At 41.6% G+C, this 19,609-nt stretch overlaps 1 protein-coding gene across 2 annotated transcripts in view; it reads right to left on the reverse strand.

The window, feature by feature from the left end:
* Window positions 1-19,609, reverse strand: part of NIPBL (NIPBL cohesin loading factor) — an 80,905-nt gene that overhangs the window by 6,429 nt on the left and 54,867 nt on the right. For both annotated transcript variants that reach the window (XM_070743433.1, XM_070743434.1), the window contains exons 30-35: window positions 19,482-19,572; window positions 9,861-10,034; window positions 5,025-5,215; window positions 3,423-3,530; window positions 2,437-2,637; window positions 170-316 (exon numbers count right to left, since the gene is read on the reverse strand). In XM_070743433.1, coding sequence (XP_070599534.1) covers window positions 170-316; window positions 2,437-2,637; window positions 3,423-3,530; window positions 5,025-5,215; window positions 9,861-10,034; window positions 19,482-19,572 — 912 coding nt within the window. The remainder of the gene's footprint in view (window positions 1-169; window positions 317-2,436; window positions 2,638-3,422; window positions 3,531-5,024; window positions 5,216-9,860; window positions 10,035-19,481; window positions 19,573-19,609) is intronic.

A 19,609-nucleotide genomic window follows, 5' to 3' on the forward strand; every position in this document is an offset into this window, starting at 1 on the left:
GATGTACAATTTTGTTCAATGCAGGTGCACTGTCTTAGTTTGGACTACTTGGGAAATATCTGTCCAAGGATTTACCTTCTAATCTTTTGTTTCAGATTGAATTATTAAAGATAGATGTGTAAGAAATAACTTATCAAAAATAAAGATTTTAAAAGAGAATTTTACTGACCTCTTTAAATGACTGTAGAAGGTTACTACCAGAAACTGATAATGTAATATCTATATGGTGCATTATAAAAAGTGGCTCTTCCTGGGTCTGATAAGGAAAACAGCCCAGATTGTCGGCTATATACAAAAGCATATTCACCTCTGTTTTCTGTTAAAATAAAAAGATAAATAGATATGCATATAAAAGACATAACCATTCAAATCCACATTTTATATACAGTGGCTCGATTTATCTAACACTTTAAGTAACTGGGATTTCTGCCAGGAAGGAATTCTCTATTCTATTAATACCATTCCAGATATCAATAGCACAAGAAGCATTGGAGGAAACTTCTTTAGACCCAGAGATCAACAGATAATTCTAAAATAGGTAGTCCTCATTTAGTGACTGCAATTAATTCCAGCTAGATAGTTTCTACTAAGAGAGGGGATGGAGAGAGAGGGACCCCCTATGGAGACAATTGGTGGCTGCTATCTTTGTTAGCTCCTTAAGGTAAAGCAGACAAGAAGCACAACCAGGGACACTACCACAATCTTTATTGTAAAGTTACATTAAATAGAATGCTACAAACCTGGACCAGTTTTCCCCCTCCTCTCTTTTATGTCTCCAGAAAAGAGTTCCTTCTGAAACACTTCCCAGGCTTTTCCTCCTTCCATTTGTAGGCAAGTCATTTCTCCGTACTATCGCAGTCATTCAGATAAACGTATCTCACACAGTGTCCTGAGCCTGACCTAATTTTTCTTCCTCACCCACCAGCCCCACTTCCAAAGCAGAAAAGAAGCAATCACTTCTTCAGCTGCTTTTCTCTACAACACTGCTGCTTTCCTAAAATGTGATATTCATTCATTCATTCATTCATTCATTCATTCATTCATTCATTCATTCATTTGATTTGTATGCCGCCCCTCTCCATAGACTCGGGGTGGCTAACAACAGTAATAAAACAACATATAACAAATCTAATATTTAAAATAACTAAAAACCCTTATTAAAAACCAAACATACATACAAATATACCATGCATAAATTGTATAGGCCTGGGGGGAATGAATATGATATGTTAACAAGCTCAGACCTGTGACCTCAATTAGTTGGATTAGAATCATCCCCAAATATTGTCTGAAACCAAGAAGCCATTGATTAAGGTCTGCTAATTAGCTTGATACTAAAGACCTTTGTTATCCTAAATTTGCACTGGTTGGAAAATGAATTTATTATCTTTTATTACCATCTTATTTGTAAACTATTATTATCTAAGTTAGTTGCTAAACAAGGACTACCTGTATCAAATAAAATCAAATAAAAATGCAAGAACACAGAACCTCCTGAGCAACTCTTCTATTATTAATCTTACACAAATTATGATTAAATTCATTGAAACTGGTACATATTCCTGGTACCTACCACTAAACCCTGCTTGGGATTTGCAAGCTGTTTTTATATAAATAGCCCTCCACTTACAAACACAACTATAATTGTGTTGTGTTGCAGTCATGAATCGAGTCATCTTGTGATAGGGTTAGGGTTGGTAGAATGCCTTTGATGAATGTTTTTACCACAGTTGTAAGTTGAGTAATATCGCAAGTCTGAATCCAGCTAAACCAGCAGCTTTCCCCCCCCCACCCCCATTTTAATTTTTTTGCCAGAAACCAGAACAAATAAATAAATCACAAATTGTGATCACGTGACCATGAGAGGCTACAACTGGCATAAATGTGAGCTAGTTGCTAAATGCCCAAATTACGATTATGTGACTTTAAAGGAAGTTCATGTTCAAATTTAGGTCACGACTGCTTTTATTGAGGCCATTGTTAATTTGAACTGTTATTAAATAAGTGGGTTGTAAGTTGAGGACTGTCTGTATGTAGGTAGAAATGATCAGGCTTAAATTATCCTAATATAATTTGGAGCTATTTATGCAAAAACCTCACTCTCCAAAGAGGGCTCTCATGCTCGAACAGGTGGAATGAAAGAGAAAAAAGGACAACCAGCAGCAAGGTGGATGCATTTAGTTACTATGGCAATGAATGCAGTATTGGAAGGCCTGAAGGACTATGTTAGGGACTGGTTGTCATGGAGAAAACCTATCTATACGGTTGCTACCAATCTGATAGCATATAATCACAATAAATTCCAAGACTGGATTAATAAATGTAACCATGGAGTTAAATGTAGAAATCCAATGGTGAAGTTTGTCTAAGCAAAAGAAAAAGCATCCCTCCAGGAGGACACTCTAGAGAAGCCCTGAAAGCCTGCGTTAGACTTACAGCTGTGTCATCAAAGAGGTTGAGCAAAGAAATAAGAAAGGCCCTCCGGTGTTGCCGATTCCCTCGGATCATGGAGTAAAGATGGGAGCACAAGGCGCTGCTAGATTCATCCTGTCTGAAGCCCCTCACAGGATCTTTTCGGGAGGTATGGATTGCCTGCTGTACTTGGTAAGACATCTTCATACCGGCCACTGCTTTCATCTGAAATTGAACAAAATGTATAACGCCTACATATTTTTACTGCAATCTGAATGACATTATTGCCAAACAACTTCCGTGCCATAACCTAAATGATTCTCTACTCCGTAGCCCTTCAGATTCCATATCCTCCTCTCCCCAATTTTCATTTTGATTCTTGCTGTTCCAACTGTTTGCAATTATTTAACAAGAATAGACTAAGTTTTTGTAAAGAAACTATTACATTGAAAAATGTAAACACAACTGGCTTGTAGAGAACATTTTAACTCTGCACCTCTGAATCATGAGGGGATGAGCAACTGCGTACAGTAAAATCTTACATCCAATATTGATAAACTTCATTTTGAAGACCAGAGATGGCAAGGCCATAAACAATGGCTATGTAACCTTTCTCACTGAGCACAGCTGGCTCATCATGTCTAACTTATGCAGGTCTGGTTTAAATACGACTTTCTTCTACAAGGGAGTGTAAACATTCCTTGCTTCTAAAAACATAATGTGTCTCATGTCATAGCTTTTGTTTTCAAGAAGAAACATGGCAAAATTCCACCTGCAAACTTTAGGAAAAGCCCACCTAGAATGGAATGTGCTCAATTTTTGTATATTAATGGAAACCAATTTTCTGTTTCATGTTTTTCCAGCTGTAGAAACTGAACTACCATATCCTTTTTATTGTAAAAATAATCTACTGATAATGTTATGCTTCTTCTAATTGTGTGTATTTTTATATAAATGGAAAATGACAGAAATGATATTTAATTTATTAAAATAAATGGAGGCCAACATACATGAATAAACCCAGTGTATTTTTTGTCAATTTCCACCAGCTGTTGATCTGCTTTGTTCCTCATAGAAGGCTCTGGATCTGTGCCCATTGCTATTAAATATGGTACACACTGCAAAAAAGATAAAAACATAATTAAAAGAATTCCATGTTTCCACTTGTGAAGAAAACAGAGAAAAGGGAAACAGAAAATTATAAATATCTCTCTGGTATATAAATTGCTCAATCACATTCTTCTCCCATCTACCATTCTTACTAAGAGGATGAGGAAGAACACTTTGCTCCTGTGGATAGCAGATAATTCTATTACTTATATGTCAAATGATCCCCAGCCTGTCATTTCAGAAACTAGGGAAAGACTTCATATTTCCTCTGCGCAAATATGCTCAATGAGCTTTCTAAAGTATTCCCAGCCATAAACTAAATGAAAGGCCACCCAATATTGTGCAATCCCATCTATTAAGACTCAACATTATGTATCCACCAGGTTACTGTGATTTGGTCAACACACTATAAGATTGGTTTAGCTTTATGCCCATAAGATAAAGTTAGGAAGAAAGAATCCAATACTAGTTTACATTGCTTGTGCCTTTTGTTCTCTCTATATCGCTGCTGCCTTTTTTTTCCAATTTACTATATTATTAGACTCCTTGGAAATGTTTATTATAAAAAGCAGGAAAAAATAAATTTATAACTACAAATATTGGGCATGGAGCCATATTACCTACAAGCCAATATTCTCCAAACAGAGTCTGCCATTCTTGGATAATCAGCCCAGGAAATGATTCTAGAAGTCTGGAATCAGAAGGTACTTTTTTCTGTGGTAGCCTGATTACTCTAAAATAATCCCTAAAGTCTATATTTTACATTAAGAATTCATGGGACATATAAATATTTCTCCTATCTGATGAGGTTTTGAGAACCTGAGGGGCTCATTACATTATGCTTTTAAAAACTGTTTGTTTTAAATCGACTAACATATTAATCAGAGTTGTCTGGAGTTTGTGAAATCAGATTAGATACATTGCAAACAATTCCAATAAACTATGTAAGTAAAATAAATACTTAAATAAATTTTTCTGAGCATACTGAAAAATATCCACATCTTAACTATAAAAAAAAGTTACAATAGATTTCTATACAGTGATACCTCATCATACAAACACCTCATCATACAAACTTTTCGAGATACAAACCCGGGGTTTACATTTTTTTTGCCTCTTCTTACAAATTATTTTCACCTTACAAACCCACTGCCGGAGCTGGGATGCCCCACCTCTGGACTTCTGTTGCCAGCGAAGCACCCGTTTTTGTGCTGCTGGGATTCCCATGAGGCTCCCCTCCATGAGAAACCCCACCTCTGGACTTCCGTGCTTTTGTGCTGCTGTAGGGGAATCCCAGCAGCGCAAAAATGGGCGCTTCGCTTCCATTGATTCCTATGAGAAACATTGTTTTGTCTTACAAACTTTTCACCTTAAGAGCCTCGTCCCGGAACCAATTAAGTTTGTAAGACAAGGTATCACTGTACTTTCTTAATCATTAGTAATGTATATTGCTCCCAGTCAATATTTTGCAGAATTGTGATCTTAAATATACAATTATATACCTGAACTGGGTGGATAAGACCCTGATTTAACGTGAGTGCAATAACATTAAGCGCAAAATGACGAACACTGGACTGTGTATGAAAGAATGCTTCTAGGACTTGTTTGAGATATAGCTGCATGATGGAACTGCTCATCCCTGAGGAAATATCACCCATTTCTTTCAGATCTTCTTGCTTTGCTACCTTTTTCCCTACAAAAATAGAAAAGAAAGAAGAAATCTTAATATCCTTTATTTATATATTGTGTACACACTGAATGCATATTTTGCATTCCTGTTACTGCTTACAATAGAAATTGGAGTGCTACCTAATTGAAGCCCACTTTGTGAAATAGGAAAGAGTCACCCACATTAACATACCATTCTCCATTAATTGAAGAGCTACCTTAAATCACCAATCTAGAGACATGAAAAAAAAATGCAGAAGGGAGATACCATTTCAGATCACAGATTGAATAGGCTGGATTATTTAAGGCTGTAGGTAAAGATAAATAGTTTTAATTTTCCTATTAAAAAAGCACACACATACCCTAAAAACCTTCTTCTAAGGGAAAGGATGTGCTCACTTCCCAACATCTGTCACAGCAATAAAAAGCAAGAAAAAGCGTATCAGATATGAGATGTGTCCAGCGAATAAGGGTAGATTGTATTACAGAGAAAACTGCTTAAAGAAGCGTAGTTACATGTTAAGCACACAGATCCTGTAGTGTCCTTAGATATAAGGGCATACAATTAAGATAAATACGGCAGAAAAAAAGAGGAAAAATAAGTGATGTACTAAACATCACTAAGCAAATACTCTGATATCCATTCAAAAAGTGAAAAGAATTCTGCGAGGACAGTATCTTGATTCAAATAAAGAAAATAATGGCTTTCCATAAATATAGCATCTGATCTGATCATTAGGGTCAAATCAATATAATATAACAAACAAGGAGTGAAATAAATATGAGAAGACCACCAAAAACCTATTTGGGTTTTAGAAATACAGTGGTACCTCAAGATACGAACCCCTCGTCTTACGAACAACTCGTGATACGAACCCGGGGTTCAGAAAATTTTTGCCTCTTCTTACGAACTTTTTTCGAGTTACGAACCTGCGTTCGGAGACTGCTGGGAAGCCGCGCGGCTGTTTTAAAAGGTAACAGCCAGGAGGCGGGGCTTCCCAGAAGCCTCCCGAACGCCGGTTCGTAACTCGAACAAAGTTCGTAAGAAGAGGCAAAATTTTGCTGAATCCCGGGTTCGGTTCGGGAGGTTGCTGGGAAGCCCCCCAGGCCGGCTGCGACCTTTTAAAACACCCGCGCCGCTTCGCAGCTGTCTCCTGAAGCCGAACGCGGAAGTTCGGCTTTAGCGTTCGGCTTCAGGAGACAGCTGCGAAGCGGCGCGGGTGTTTTAAAAGGTCGCAGCCGGCCTGGGGGGCTTGCCAGCACCCCCCGAACCCCGAACCCGGGTTCGGGGGGGTGCTGGGAAGCCCCCCAGGCCAGCTGTCACCTTTTAAAACAGCCAGAAAGCCGTTTTTTTTGGGGGGGGGGTTTGGTTGCACGGATTAATTGACTTTACATTGTTTCCTATGGGAAACAATGTTTCGTCTTACGAACCTTTCGTCTTACGAACTTCCTCCTTGCACCAATTAAGTTCGTATCATGAGGTATTACTGTATAATACAATCTTGGTGAAATGTTCCAACTGTTTTAACATCCAGTCAAAAGAATAAAAATTCTGATTGTTAGCAGAATTATCAAACTAGTTCCCTTTGATTGATAAACAAATTGGTTTTCTATGCAATGTCAATGTTTTTCAAAATTTCCAGCAAAAGAATCAGAGATATCATATTTGCCAACTCTAAAAATTCAAATATCAAAATAATGTTATTTGATCATGGTGCCAAGATTCTGCTTGAGTGACAGAAAAGACAGTTCTGCTCGAATTGAACAACTTGAACTGAGGTTCATATGGCCACCAGCCAATATTAGGATGTAATCTGCATTGTCCCAAGTGTCCCAATGAAGGTTTGACATTAACAAGGAATAAATAATAAAGAATTGTGGGGGGAAATAAAGAAGAACCTCTGATCATTCATATTGTGAAATACTTCTCTCAGTGAATTTGCTTGATTCTGTCCAGCTATTTAATGGAAATGATTGATGTCTAGCACTGATGATACCTAGTTAGGATAATGAAGCATATGCAAGAAAACAAGCAAACTCAAAGAGCAGCAAAGATCTTTCATTTCAACCCTGAGCTACAAATATTCACATTTAATGATTGATGATATCAGGATGTATCATATATTTTGCAATGCAGTACACCACTGCTTTAGCTTTTCATTTTATCTAAGCACAGATATTCTATTTGTCATGGTATTAAAGAAAAAATGAAACGTATCTATTTCAAACTAGGAATATTGCCAATCAGCATGTTTATATCAATCATGATTGGAGCCCTCAGAGTGATACCTAAAGGACATCTTCACTATCTGGAAATATTGAATTTATCAGAACCACATACTGATTGTATTTTTTTAAAAAAAACAATGGTACTGCCTATATTTTTAGATGCTACCTTAATAATTCTTAGGTCATTGATTAGGACTTGAATTATTAAGTTTCCAACAGTATTAAACTGTGAATGTAACTATAGATTATCCACCCTTAATAATAGTAATATAATATGCTGCAAGAAGACTGCACAAATTTACAAACAATGGATGACAAAGTAGAAACAATTGTACACTGGAATTGAGAAGAAAATAGAGATGATTGAGGTGGCAATACCAGTGGATGGTAAAATAGTAGATAAATAATTGGAGAAGACGACAAAGTATCAATATCTGAAAATCAAAATTGGAAGATTATGGCAAAAACTGGCCATGGCGATCCTAGTAGCTTTAGGCACAGTAGGTGCCATTGGTAAAATCTTGGGTGGCAATTTAAAAATCTGTGCATTGACAAAATTACTATCAATCAATTGCAAAAGGCCTTCTCTATCTGTTCAGGCTACCTTTTCAAAAATCTTACCTGAAAAAAGCTGGAGCTAATCAAATATCTCCAAATGTTTTTTAAGAACCAAAAATATTAGAGGATTTGTCTGTGTATACCATTAAAAATAAAAATCAGGATTACAGATGAAGCAGGTATAACCAGCATCAGATATCAAGTGCCACAACTATCATCAAATACAAGTAGTTATAACATGTATCTGAATATAGATAGTGAAACAATAAGAATCTCTCCCACCCAATTTTTCAGAAAGTCATTTTCTGAACTTCTATACGGATTGATTGTAAAATAGCAAGTAAGTCAGTCAGTCATAATTTGAAAACAGTTAACAGAAAAAAAGTGATAAATCTAAAAAAATTATCTTAGAAATAAATCTAAGGAATCAACTAAAATGAGCAAAGCAAGTGATAAAGAGTATGAACTACAAGTTCTAGCCCTCTGGTTGCATGCAAAGCCTTAGTTAGTTACAGAAATAATAATCACAGTCAAAACTGAGGCCTTTGGTATACTGTACTGCTGAATTCAACATAAATACCAGTTCTGATAAAAATAAATATATTTCAATGTTTAATTCTTCTGTAGTTCTTTAAATTCAATAATTGAAGGCCAGTTAAATTTAATTAGTTTGGTTTCATTTAGGATTCTATGGCAAAGAGTTTAGGGAAGAGCTACTAGTAGCTTCCTTAGTAGTTACATTGTAAGGAAGATGGGTGGCATAAAATTAGGTGGGCGGGTAGGTGGATGGATCGATGGAAACAGATGGTCTAATGGTTTGCAGGAACTGCCAGATATGTTTAATTTCAAAACCAAAATTGGAAACAGAACCTAGAATTCTAAACAGAACAGAACTGAAATTCCAAAATGGATGTGTACGTGACTGATAAGGAGGTACAAGATTTTTCTATTCATGCATTAGAATCAACCAACATAATGATGAGCTTTGTGAAGATCAGATATATCCAATTTGTGGGCCATGGGCTGCATGCTGTTCTGGACAGCTGGTAATGTAGTCCCATATTATTTTGAGATTTATATACATTAACTGTATTATATATTTTACATGCGGCCAAAGACAATTCCTCTTCACTCAATGCAGCCAGGCAAGCCAAAAGGTAACAAACCCAAGAGGTTACGATAGTTAAAATTGAGACAAATTCAAATAACTCAGTTATTTATTATTTGCATTTATGTGCTCTTGGGAGAATAGAGAAATGTTCCTTTGGGCATGAAATCAATTGTCAATTCTACCAAATGTCCTTTTCTAAGTCACAAAACCCATTATCAGTTGAGAATTACATATTCACACAGCATCTTTGTGGAAAGTATATTAGAAAAATAAAAACATAATTTGAAAATAGAAAGTTGAGAAAAGGAAAAAAAGAATATAATAAATAAATGATAACATATTATTATTATTATTATTTATTTAGATTTTTATGCCGCTCTTCTCCGTAGACTCAGGGCAGCTCACAACAAACCTATGCTCCAGTAGGCTTCAGTAATGGTAAATATGAAGAATATTCTTTATAATATTGCTGCAGAAAATTGTAGAAAGGGAGTAGCAGGTAGAATAGCACACACACACACACACACCAGTCTGAACACACACTAGGAGAAAAGAGTGGGCTTCCGCCAAACTTTCTTAATTTTGGAATACTGTGAATAAAGCTCAACATGGGTGGACAACAGAAATTTCATTAACATTACATTTTACCTATTTCATTCCTTATATGAAAAAGACATACGGACTCTGAATTGTGGTATTTAATATTAGCTTGATACTACATAATCAATTACATTTAAAATATTTATTGAATGCAATTGTATTTATCACTCACATTCTCTATCTGCCTGCTGCATACGTGTATCTTCCTCTTGAAGGTATGTCTGGAGATTTTTCAACACCTGGATTTTTAAATTTACTGAGCAGTTTTTATCAGAGAGAATATTATTATATAATGTCTTCACTTCTTGTTCAAACATTAGACCTGGGTGTTGTATGAAGGCGAATCCTAAGAAAAATAAGAAAATGTAACTGAATGAATCTTGTTGCAGAGTTGAATTTTTAACTTTATATATAATTTTCTAACAGAGGAAATATTGTTTCCCTGTATTTTATTGTCCCCTTATTTATACAAACATTTTAATATTATCCTGTTTCAAAACACTTCAGCTTTATTCTTAAAGTAACAGAATTAAGAATGTCAAACTATGTATACATAAAAGTAAGTTACAAAAGCAACCCAGATTCATTGTTACTATAAATACCCACTGGAGTATTGTAATGTTAAAGGTTTTGCAAAAGGGCAAGCAAATTGAGGGCTTCCTATTGTTTATGACCAAAAATATTCTATAATCAGGTGGATTCCACCAAGAAGGAATGCTTCCGGGGCCAAAGTCCTCTTGCCTCATGTGGAATTAAGATCCATTATAGAATTTTGGAGAGTGAACACACTTTGTAGACTATTCTAGTAAGAGGAGATAATGTCATAGGTGCAGAGGTGTTAAGCTTTGTAGGGCTTTAAAATAAAAAACAGTATATTCAATGGGACCTCTATGTTTTTTCAGTAGCAAATGCAACAACCTTGGCATGTACAATGCTACTCAACACATTTATGTTATCAGCTAGTATACTGCATTTTTGAAACTCTTTGCGTTTTCTAATAGCATTCAAGTTAAGTTACTTGTTTAAGGTAAGTTTCGGCAATGGTGGTTTGAATCAATGTTGCAAAAGTATCTTCAATCATGGTGGAAGTCATCAACCCTGCAACAAGGGTCACTGTTCCTGCCACCCCAAGAAGTGACCATCATGATAGATGCCAGCCTTTCGGGTTGGGGCGCCCACACCAATTCGTATGTGGCCCAGGAACTTTGGTCAGCAGAAGACCTCTCAGAGGTCAATATCAACTTCCTCGAGCTACAAGCGGTCTTCTTGGCCCAGCAGAACTTCAAGGACACCACATGCTTATCTTAACCGACAATGTGGCCACACGCGCCCGCATCAACCCAGATCAAGTCAGCTCATGCAGGAGGCCCATGCCTTTTTCAACTGGGCAGAATCCCACCTAGCCTCAATCCGTGCCGAATACATCTTGGGCATTTCGAATACCCAAGTGGACTGGCTGAGATGGACTATAATCAACCCAACAGAATGGAGCTTGAGCCCTTCGTTGTTCCAGGAGATCATAGCCACAGGATACCACAGGTGGACTTGTTCGCGACTCATCTCAACAGTTAGCTGCCGAGGTTCTTCTCCCATTTCCTATCACCGGGAGCAGAACAGATCAACACACTACACTCCCCTTGGCCAGAGGTACTGCTTTACGCTTTCCGTCCAATTTGCCTTATTCCAAGAGTAGTAGCCAAGATCATACAGGAGGAAGCAGAAGTCCATACTGGCCCAGACGTCCATGACCTCATAGATCTGTCCATGTCCTCCCCGGCGCATACCACAGCACCATGTCTCCCTGTTACAGGGGTCAGTGTCACACCCAGACCCCCAGTGGTGGAAATTTGCCGTGTGGCACTTGAGGGGGAGCACATGAGGAAGGAACAGGTGCCAGACAGAGTCATCAGTACCATCCAGGCATTGCGACGTCCATCTACAACAAGGATTTACCAAGCCACCTGGGCGACTTATTGCATCTTCTGCAAAGCCCAGAACATAGACCCTCAGACCCCGTTGGTAGTCAATGTACTATCCTTCCTACAATCGGCTCTCTACTAGGGACTAGCTCCCAACACACTCCGCAGACAAGTTGCAGCTATAGCCACCATACTGAAGGTTGACCATTTCCGATACATATCCCATCATCCTTGGGTCAGAGACTTCCTAAAAGGGGCAGCTAACCTATACACCCCAACAATACACTGTTTTCCCACCTGGGATTTACCAATAGTACTACAGGCACTCACAGCCCCACTGTTTGAACCGCTGCATGACACTCAACTACGTTTCCTTTTTTTCTTAGTTGCCATTACATTAGCCAGACGACTGTCGGAGCTGTCTACACTATCGATAAGACTGGACCTGTGCATTTTCCACCCCGACAGAGTAATACTCCGTCTCAATCCTACCTTCTTAACCAAGATTAACATGACCTTTCATCGTTCACAATAACTCATTCTACCGGACTTTTGTGCCCATTGCACTCACCCATCGGAGTTGCAGTGGCAGAAGCTAGACGTGCATCGAGCCCTAAAAATCTATGTTCATCACACACAGAACTTTGGAAAGACGGAAGCCCTTTTCGTATATTACTTCCCGGCTTCAATGGGAACAAGGGTATCACCTAAGACGTGTGGATCCAAGCTTGTATAATAACAGCATACAAGTCGAGATCTACACCTCTCCCAGAAGGCATCACAGCCCACTCCACCAGGAGTGCGGCCACTTCAGCAGCATGGGCGAAGTAAGCATCTATAGAGGATATCTGTCATGCAGCGACCTGGTCCGTCCTATGACTTTCATCAAACACTCTTACACCTCAGCGGAAGCAGCCTTTGGGCGTAGGGTGCTACAAAGAGTGTGGGGGGTTTCTATGCCCCTGGTTCAGTCTTAGCCCACCCTAGTTACTTAAGTTTGGTTATATCCCAAATTGGACTCTCCATAGCAGTGCAGTGGAGAAGAATCACTGAACTTACCTGAACGGCCTTCTCGATGCACTGCAAGGAGAGTCCAAACCCGCCCGGCATTGAGCCCAGGGGCGCCATGTTATTATTTGAAGTTTGGGTTAAGGGTTAAGTTATGGTTAATAAAGCTGTGGTTTTTTGCACTATTCCTTTGTTTTTATTGACAGACCTGTTGGGGGCAGCTAGGGGGGGGTGCTGTTTAATTATACTAATTCTAACTCAGTTCCTACCAATAAGGCTGAAGTATCACCATCTTTGGGCTTTTCTTGCAGTGCATCAAGAAGACCATTCAGGTAACTTCAACGGTTCTTTCTCAACTTCTGGGGAGCCCAGTAGGCTCGTGTTTTGCCCTCCCCAGCCTCCAAAGGCATCCCCCCAAACGCCCTTCCCCATACCCCTGGAGGCTCTCTGGAAGCCAAAAACGCCCTCCCAGAGTCTCTGTGTAAGCCAAAAACCAGCTGACTGGCACACACATGCACGTTGAAACTGAGCTAGGGCAACGACTCATGTGCCCATGCCATAGGTTCGCCATCACTGGTCTAGAATAATAGAATGGTTGATAATATAAAATGCTTTTGAGAGATATAATAAGATCAAGTTGAGAGTATCTTCCCTGCAACCAACAAACTTCACTCACTATGTGACTAACTCTTTTTTACATCCAAAGAAAGGCTGATGTCAGGTTGAAGTCATTTTAGCTGGAGTCTTTGGCTTGCCACACTATATACTATTCTATTATGCTTTTCCTATTATGGAAAAATGGGAGGGGGTATAGTATGAAGTTGTTAGTATGTAGTCATAACAAATTCCTTCCTAGAAAGCCAATGTCATCCTTTGTCTCTGTGGAATTTGCCAGCATGGCAATTGTAGATTGTAGAATGTGATGAAATTGGGGGGGTGTAGACAAGGACTTGAACTTTCAACTGAGTGAGAAAACCCTGCCGACTTCAGATTTGGGTTTCACCCAGACGTACCAACATGACTCTAATAATAAATTGGAACTTTGAGGGCTAAACTCTGATTTAATTTTAGAACCCTGACGTTAACCCGAATCTGTCTTAAAAATTCACCCAGCTGCCCCGACTCCTCAAGGTGCTGTTCGGAGTCCTGAGCCCCAGCGTCAACCCGGCAACAGATTCAGAAAAGATGGAGGAAGAGAAGCAACTCACAGAGAAGCCAGTAGATGACGCATTGTGTGTTCACACTGAGACGATCTACTTGCCTTCCCAAGCTGTGGAAGAAGCCAAAGAATTGCGGAGAGGGATTGCCAGTTGGGGCCCAGTGTAAACAGTTGACTCTTGAGTGCCTTCCTCAGCCAGAGTGAGCCCCTCCAGGCATAGCCTTGAAAATCACAGGAGCCGCATCTGCACCCAAAAGCAGCCTTCGGCCACGAGTGGAGGCAACCGAAGTTCCCACCAACCAGATGTTCCAAAGGGTCCCAGCCGCTATTGTGGAGCCAGTTGCTGATGGAGCTTCCCAACCAATTTGGATGACTAAGCATGAGTTGAGCAAATCTCTGCTAGAATGCCGCCCAGATAGAGCTTGGCCCACCTAACATTCTTCTTCCCAAGGTAAACCCCTTTAGAACAGGGCAGTGGGAATTCAAGCTCCTTCCACACTGCAAAGAGCGACATCCCTGCGAGCCTCACCACCAGGGCGAGATCCATGTGCACAAACACACAGTCCCGCATGGAACTGCTGATGTCCCAGGCACCCGGGGCATGGGCCCTGCCAGCCTGGCCGCCATCCACATGGGGAATGCAGCCCCTTGGTCTGCAGCCAACACCTGGATTGATGCCACAATTCTAAGCCCTAGCTGGGTGGGCTTTCTTCCCAGGCATGGGATGGGTGCAATGCCAGTGGACACTGGGAGTCCTGAAGCAGTTTGGCTCTAAGCTGATGTTCAACCCACAATGTTGCAAGACCAACCACAGCCATAAGACCAACCCCAAGCCGCTAAATGCAGCCAGGGCTTGTCCAAGTCCCCAGTAGCAAGCAATCATCCCATCGGCCGTGCAGGTTCAGGCCACTGACCAACTAGCAACCATGCAACCTCCCCGGTTTTGAGCTACATTTGATGGGGACCCCGGGAAGTTAGCCTACGGAATTCCTAAGCTGAGTCTGGGCCTATGTAGACCAGTTCGGGAATCAATATCAAGAAGTCCTCCAGAACATATGTTAAAGCAGAAACTACTTAGTACTAATTTTGTTTAACATGCTAATTACTCCAGAAACACCAGTTATGTTTTTTAAATTTATTTATAAAACACACATAAAAAACACAACTACAAAAAATAACCAACAAATATGTGATGAATCTTCTAGTATATACAGTTAAATACCCTAAATTATTACATCAATATATACCTTAAACTCTATTGTTCAGGATATACATGTATACATACATACATACATATACATATATACACACACACTATTATTAATTAATTAATTAATTTATTTATTTATTTATTTGATTTGATTTGATTTGATTTGTATGCCGCCCCTCTCCAAGGATTAAGGACAGTAGTTTTATACACACACACACAATATGACTACATTACATAATCACGATATTTATATTGTATTGTTCTTTCTTTTTATGTGCTGTAAGCCACCCCGAGTCTTCGGAGAGGGACAGCATATAAATCCAAATATGGATTTGGATACCTGAATACGCCAAGACCTTCATAAAAATACAAAGCTTAAGGGATTGGATACCATAGCCTAGAGGTTAATTCTCTGCCTTACAAGGCAAAGGCTGCTAGTTCAAATCCCAGTGAGGGTATGGTTAGCTGATGAGGCCAGAACAAGGCCGAAATAGATCTATCCTAGTCTCCCTTAATTTTCAAATTCAGCAAAAACATGTTATACCACACACACACACACACACACACACACACACACAGAGGGATCCATCATTTATTGCGAGTGTTACATTCCAGGACCACCCACAATAAAGGACAATCGGCAAATTGGGACGCTATATTTATTTAAGTATTTACAGTGATCCCTCGAGTTTCGCGATCTCGATTATTGCGAAACGCTATATCGCGATTTTTCAACCTGGAAGTAAACAACACCATCTGCGCATGTGCGCCCTTTTTTTTCCCTATGGCCACGCATGCGTAGATGGTGGAGTTTGCTTCCCCGCCGGGCAGATCAGCTGCTGGGCGGCTTCCCTGGGTCTTCCCCCTCTTGCCGGGGTTTCCCCTTTGCGTGGGCGGCGGGGAAACCCCAGCGCTGCTTCCGCGAGCAACGGCGTGGGCAGGCGAAGGGCGGGCGCGCGGACAAGCGGCGGCCGGACAAACGGGAGCAATGCGGCGGCCTCACAAGCGGCGGCCGCGCCAGCAACGGTGGCGCGGCGGCCGGACAAACGGGAGCAACGCGGCGGCCTCACAAGCGGCGGCCGCACCAGCAACGGCGCCGCGGCGTCCGGACAAAGGGGAACAACGCGGCGGCCTCACAAGCGGCGGCCGCGCCAGCAACGGCGGCGCGGCATCCGGACAAAGGGGAGCAACGCGGTGGCCTCACAAGCGGCGGCCGCGCCAGCAACGGCGGCGCGGCGGCCGCACAAACGGGAGCAACGCGGCGGCCTCACAAGCGGCGGCCACGCCAGCAACAGCGGCGCGGCGGCCGCACAAACGGGAGCAACGCGGCGGCCTCACAAGCGGCGGCCACGCCAGCAATGGCGGCGCGGCGGCCGCACAAATGGGAGCAATGCGGCGGCCGCACAAACGGGAGCAACGCGGCGGCCTCACAAGCGGCGGCCACGCCAGCAACAGCAGCGCGGCGGCCGCACAAACGGGAGCAACGCGGCGGCCTCACAAGCGGCGGCCACACCAGCAACGGCGGCGCGGCGGCCGCACAAACAGGAGCAACACGGCGGCCTCACAAGCGGCGGCCGCGGTAGCAACGGCGGCGCGGCGGCCGCACAAACGGGAGCAACGCAGCGGCCTCGCAAGTGGCGCCCGCGCCAGCAACGGCGGCATGAGGAACGCGGCCGCCGCGCCGCTCGTGCCGGGAACCAAACAGCCTGAGTTGCTCCCGGATTCTCCTCCGACCTGCCCTCAACTTACCTTCCAGCTGATGCTTCGATCCTTGGAAGAGGCCAGAGCGCCTTTCTGCACCACACTCTCTGCTTCGGTTCCTTTCCGGAAGATGGAAGTTTCTCTCCTTCCATCCTTTCTAGCAATACAATACTTGATGGTTAAAACCATCGAGTACAGTATTGTATTGCTAGAAAGGATGGTTAAAACCATCGAGTATTGTATTGCTAGAAAGGATGGAAGGAGAGAAACTTCCATCTTCCGGAAAGGAACCGAAGCAGAGAGTGTGGTGCAGAAAGGCGCTCTGGCCTCTTCCAAGGATCGAAGCATCAGCTGGAAGGTAAGTTGAGGGCAGGTCGGAGGAGAATCCGGGAGCAACTCAGGCTGTTTGGTTCCCGGCACGAGCGGCGCGGCGGCGGGCAGGCGGGTCCTCAGCTGTTGGTCGGGGGTCTTCCCAAGTGCGGAAGTGAAAAACACCATCTGCACATGCGCGAGGGCACGCATGCGCAGATGGTGTTTTTACTTCCGCACCACTATATTGCGAAAAATCGAGTATCGCGAGGGGTCTTGGAACGTAACCCTCGCGATACTCGAGGGATCACTGTATACACTATTTTAAGGCTTTATAAACCCTCCCCCACACTTTTACGCTACATAAACCTTTCCCATTTTATTTATTTATTTATTGGATTTTTATGCCGCCCTTCTCCTTAGCCTCAGGGCGGCTTACAACATGTTAGCAATAGCACTTTTTAACAGAGCCAGCATATTGCCCCCACAATCCAGGTCCTCCTTTTACCCATCTCGGAAGGATGGAAGGCTGAGTCAACCTTGAGCCAGTGATGAGATTTGAACCGCTGACCTTCAGATCTATAGTCAGCTTCAGTGGCCTGCAGTATAGCACTCTACCTGCTGCGCCACCCCGGCTCAGATTTCCTTAACAACCATTCCCACACTGTTCTGTACATGTACTGTACCTTAACACTTATTGTAAAATATTTTGAATTCATAAACCTACGCGATGAAGCAATGCTCCACGTGAAATGGCCAAGTGTAGGAGCAGACTCAGAGATGGGGAAGCTGTGCACAGACGAAAAGTAAACAACATGCTACTGTACTGAGCCAATCAGGCTCTGGGATACAAAGCAGCACTTTCTGGTTGGTCACTTCTCCATCAATCAACCAATCGTGTGTTGTTTACAATCTCATGTAGACAAGTAGCATCTCAGATTGAGTTCCGCAGAAAACCCGCAAAGTAGCGAAAATCCACAATATATTTTTCCTATTAATACAGTGATACCTCGTCTTACGCCTCGTCATACAAACTTTTCGAGATACAAACCCGGGGTTTAAGATTTTTTTGTCTCTTCTTACAAACTATTTTTACCTTACAATCCCACCGCCGCAGCTGGGATGCCCCACCTCCGGACTTCCGTTGCCAGCGAAACACCCATTTTTGCGCTGCTGGGATTCCCCTGAGGCTCCCCTCCATGGGAAACCCCACCTCCGGACTTCCGTTTTTGTGATGCTGCAAGGGAATCCCAGGAGGGGAATCCCAGCAGCGCAAAAACGGGCACTTCACTGGCAACGGAAATTCAGAGGTGGGGTTTCCCAGCGAGGGGAGCCTCAGTGAAATCGCAGCTTTGCAAAAAAACAGAGGTCCTGAGGTGGGGTTTCCTATGGAGGGGAGCCTCAGGGGAATCCCAGCAGTGCAAAAACGGGTGCTTCAGCTGGCAAAAGGGGTGAATTTTGGGCTTGCACGCATTAATCACTTTTCCATTGATTCCTATGGGAAACATTGTTTCGTCTTACAAACTTTTCACCTTAAGAACCTCGTCCCGGAACCAATTAAGTTTGTAAGACAAGGTATCACTGTATTTTATAAAAACTCACGATGCAGTCCGCAAAAGGTGAACTGCGAAATGGCGAGGGATCACTGTATACACACACACATACACACACACACACGATTCCAAGTTATGGTATGATCTTTCGAGTCCATCTAGAATTCACACCCAAAGACATGGAGACTGAAGTAACTTCAACAATAAAAACCTGGATGATTTCAATACCAGTATCAGTATGAAATCAGAACCTCAAGAAGGCAGTCACAGCAGCATCTCTAGTCACAGTTAAAGGTCTCACAATACATCATTGCCTCAACCCCACTCAGTTTCAGTATTGGGGCTATGATGCACAAAGAATAGTGGTGAATAAATCTTGGAATATGGTAATTTCCCTATTCCTTCCCAATCAGGTTCCTATGAAGCAAGACAAATCCACAAATGCTCATGATGAATAAATGTGGTCTTACTGAATACAGACCTGACAGTAACCAATAACAATGAAATCACCTAGGCATAGAAGAAAGGCAGGGGTAGAAGTGGGGACTAGCACAAGTGCAGGCAAACTTTCTCTTGTAAATATTGTTCCAGTACTTCATGCTATACCTAGAACTGCCCACAATTGCTCATTTACATTTTATAGTTATTGCAAACTGCACAAATACAAAATTATTGATATGTTTTAAAAAACAGAACTATACAATATTAAGCTGCATCTAAGGCACACAATTAGATATAGAAAAATACATGCTAGCAAATTTGCATCATCTTTCCTTTTCTGAATGTAGCTAATTGCTATAGATAATTGAAATTATCCAAACGATATTAATAAATTATCTTGGAATGTCCTATTGAAGCAGCAGTCATTTTTCAATTATCACAAGCAGCTACTGATATACATAGTAAATATTTCAAGTCTGATGTAAAATCTTACCTAGACCAATGATGGCTTTTGTTTGTACCTCTTCATCTGAATGCTTGGTAAAATACATTAACAATTCAAGTACTTTATCCTTTATGTTAACCTGTTTAAAGAGGAAGAGGGTACAATACTTAAAAAGT

Source organism: Erythrolamprus reginae, chromosome 2 (genome assembly GCF_031021105.1).
Source record: "Erythrolamprus reginae isolate rEryReg1 chromosome 2, rEryReg1.hap1, whole genome shotgun sequence".
In the NCBI taxonomy this organism is placed as follows: domain Eukaryota; kingdom Metazoa; phylum Chordata; class Lepidosauria; order Squamata; family Dipsadidae; genus Erythrolamprus; species Erythrolamprus reginae.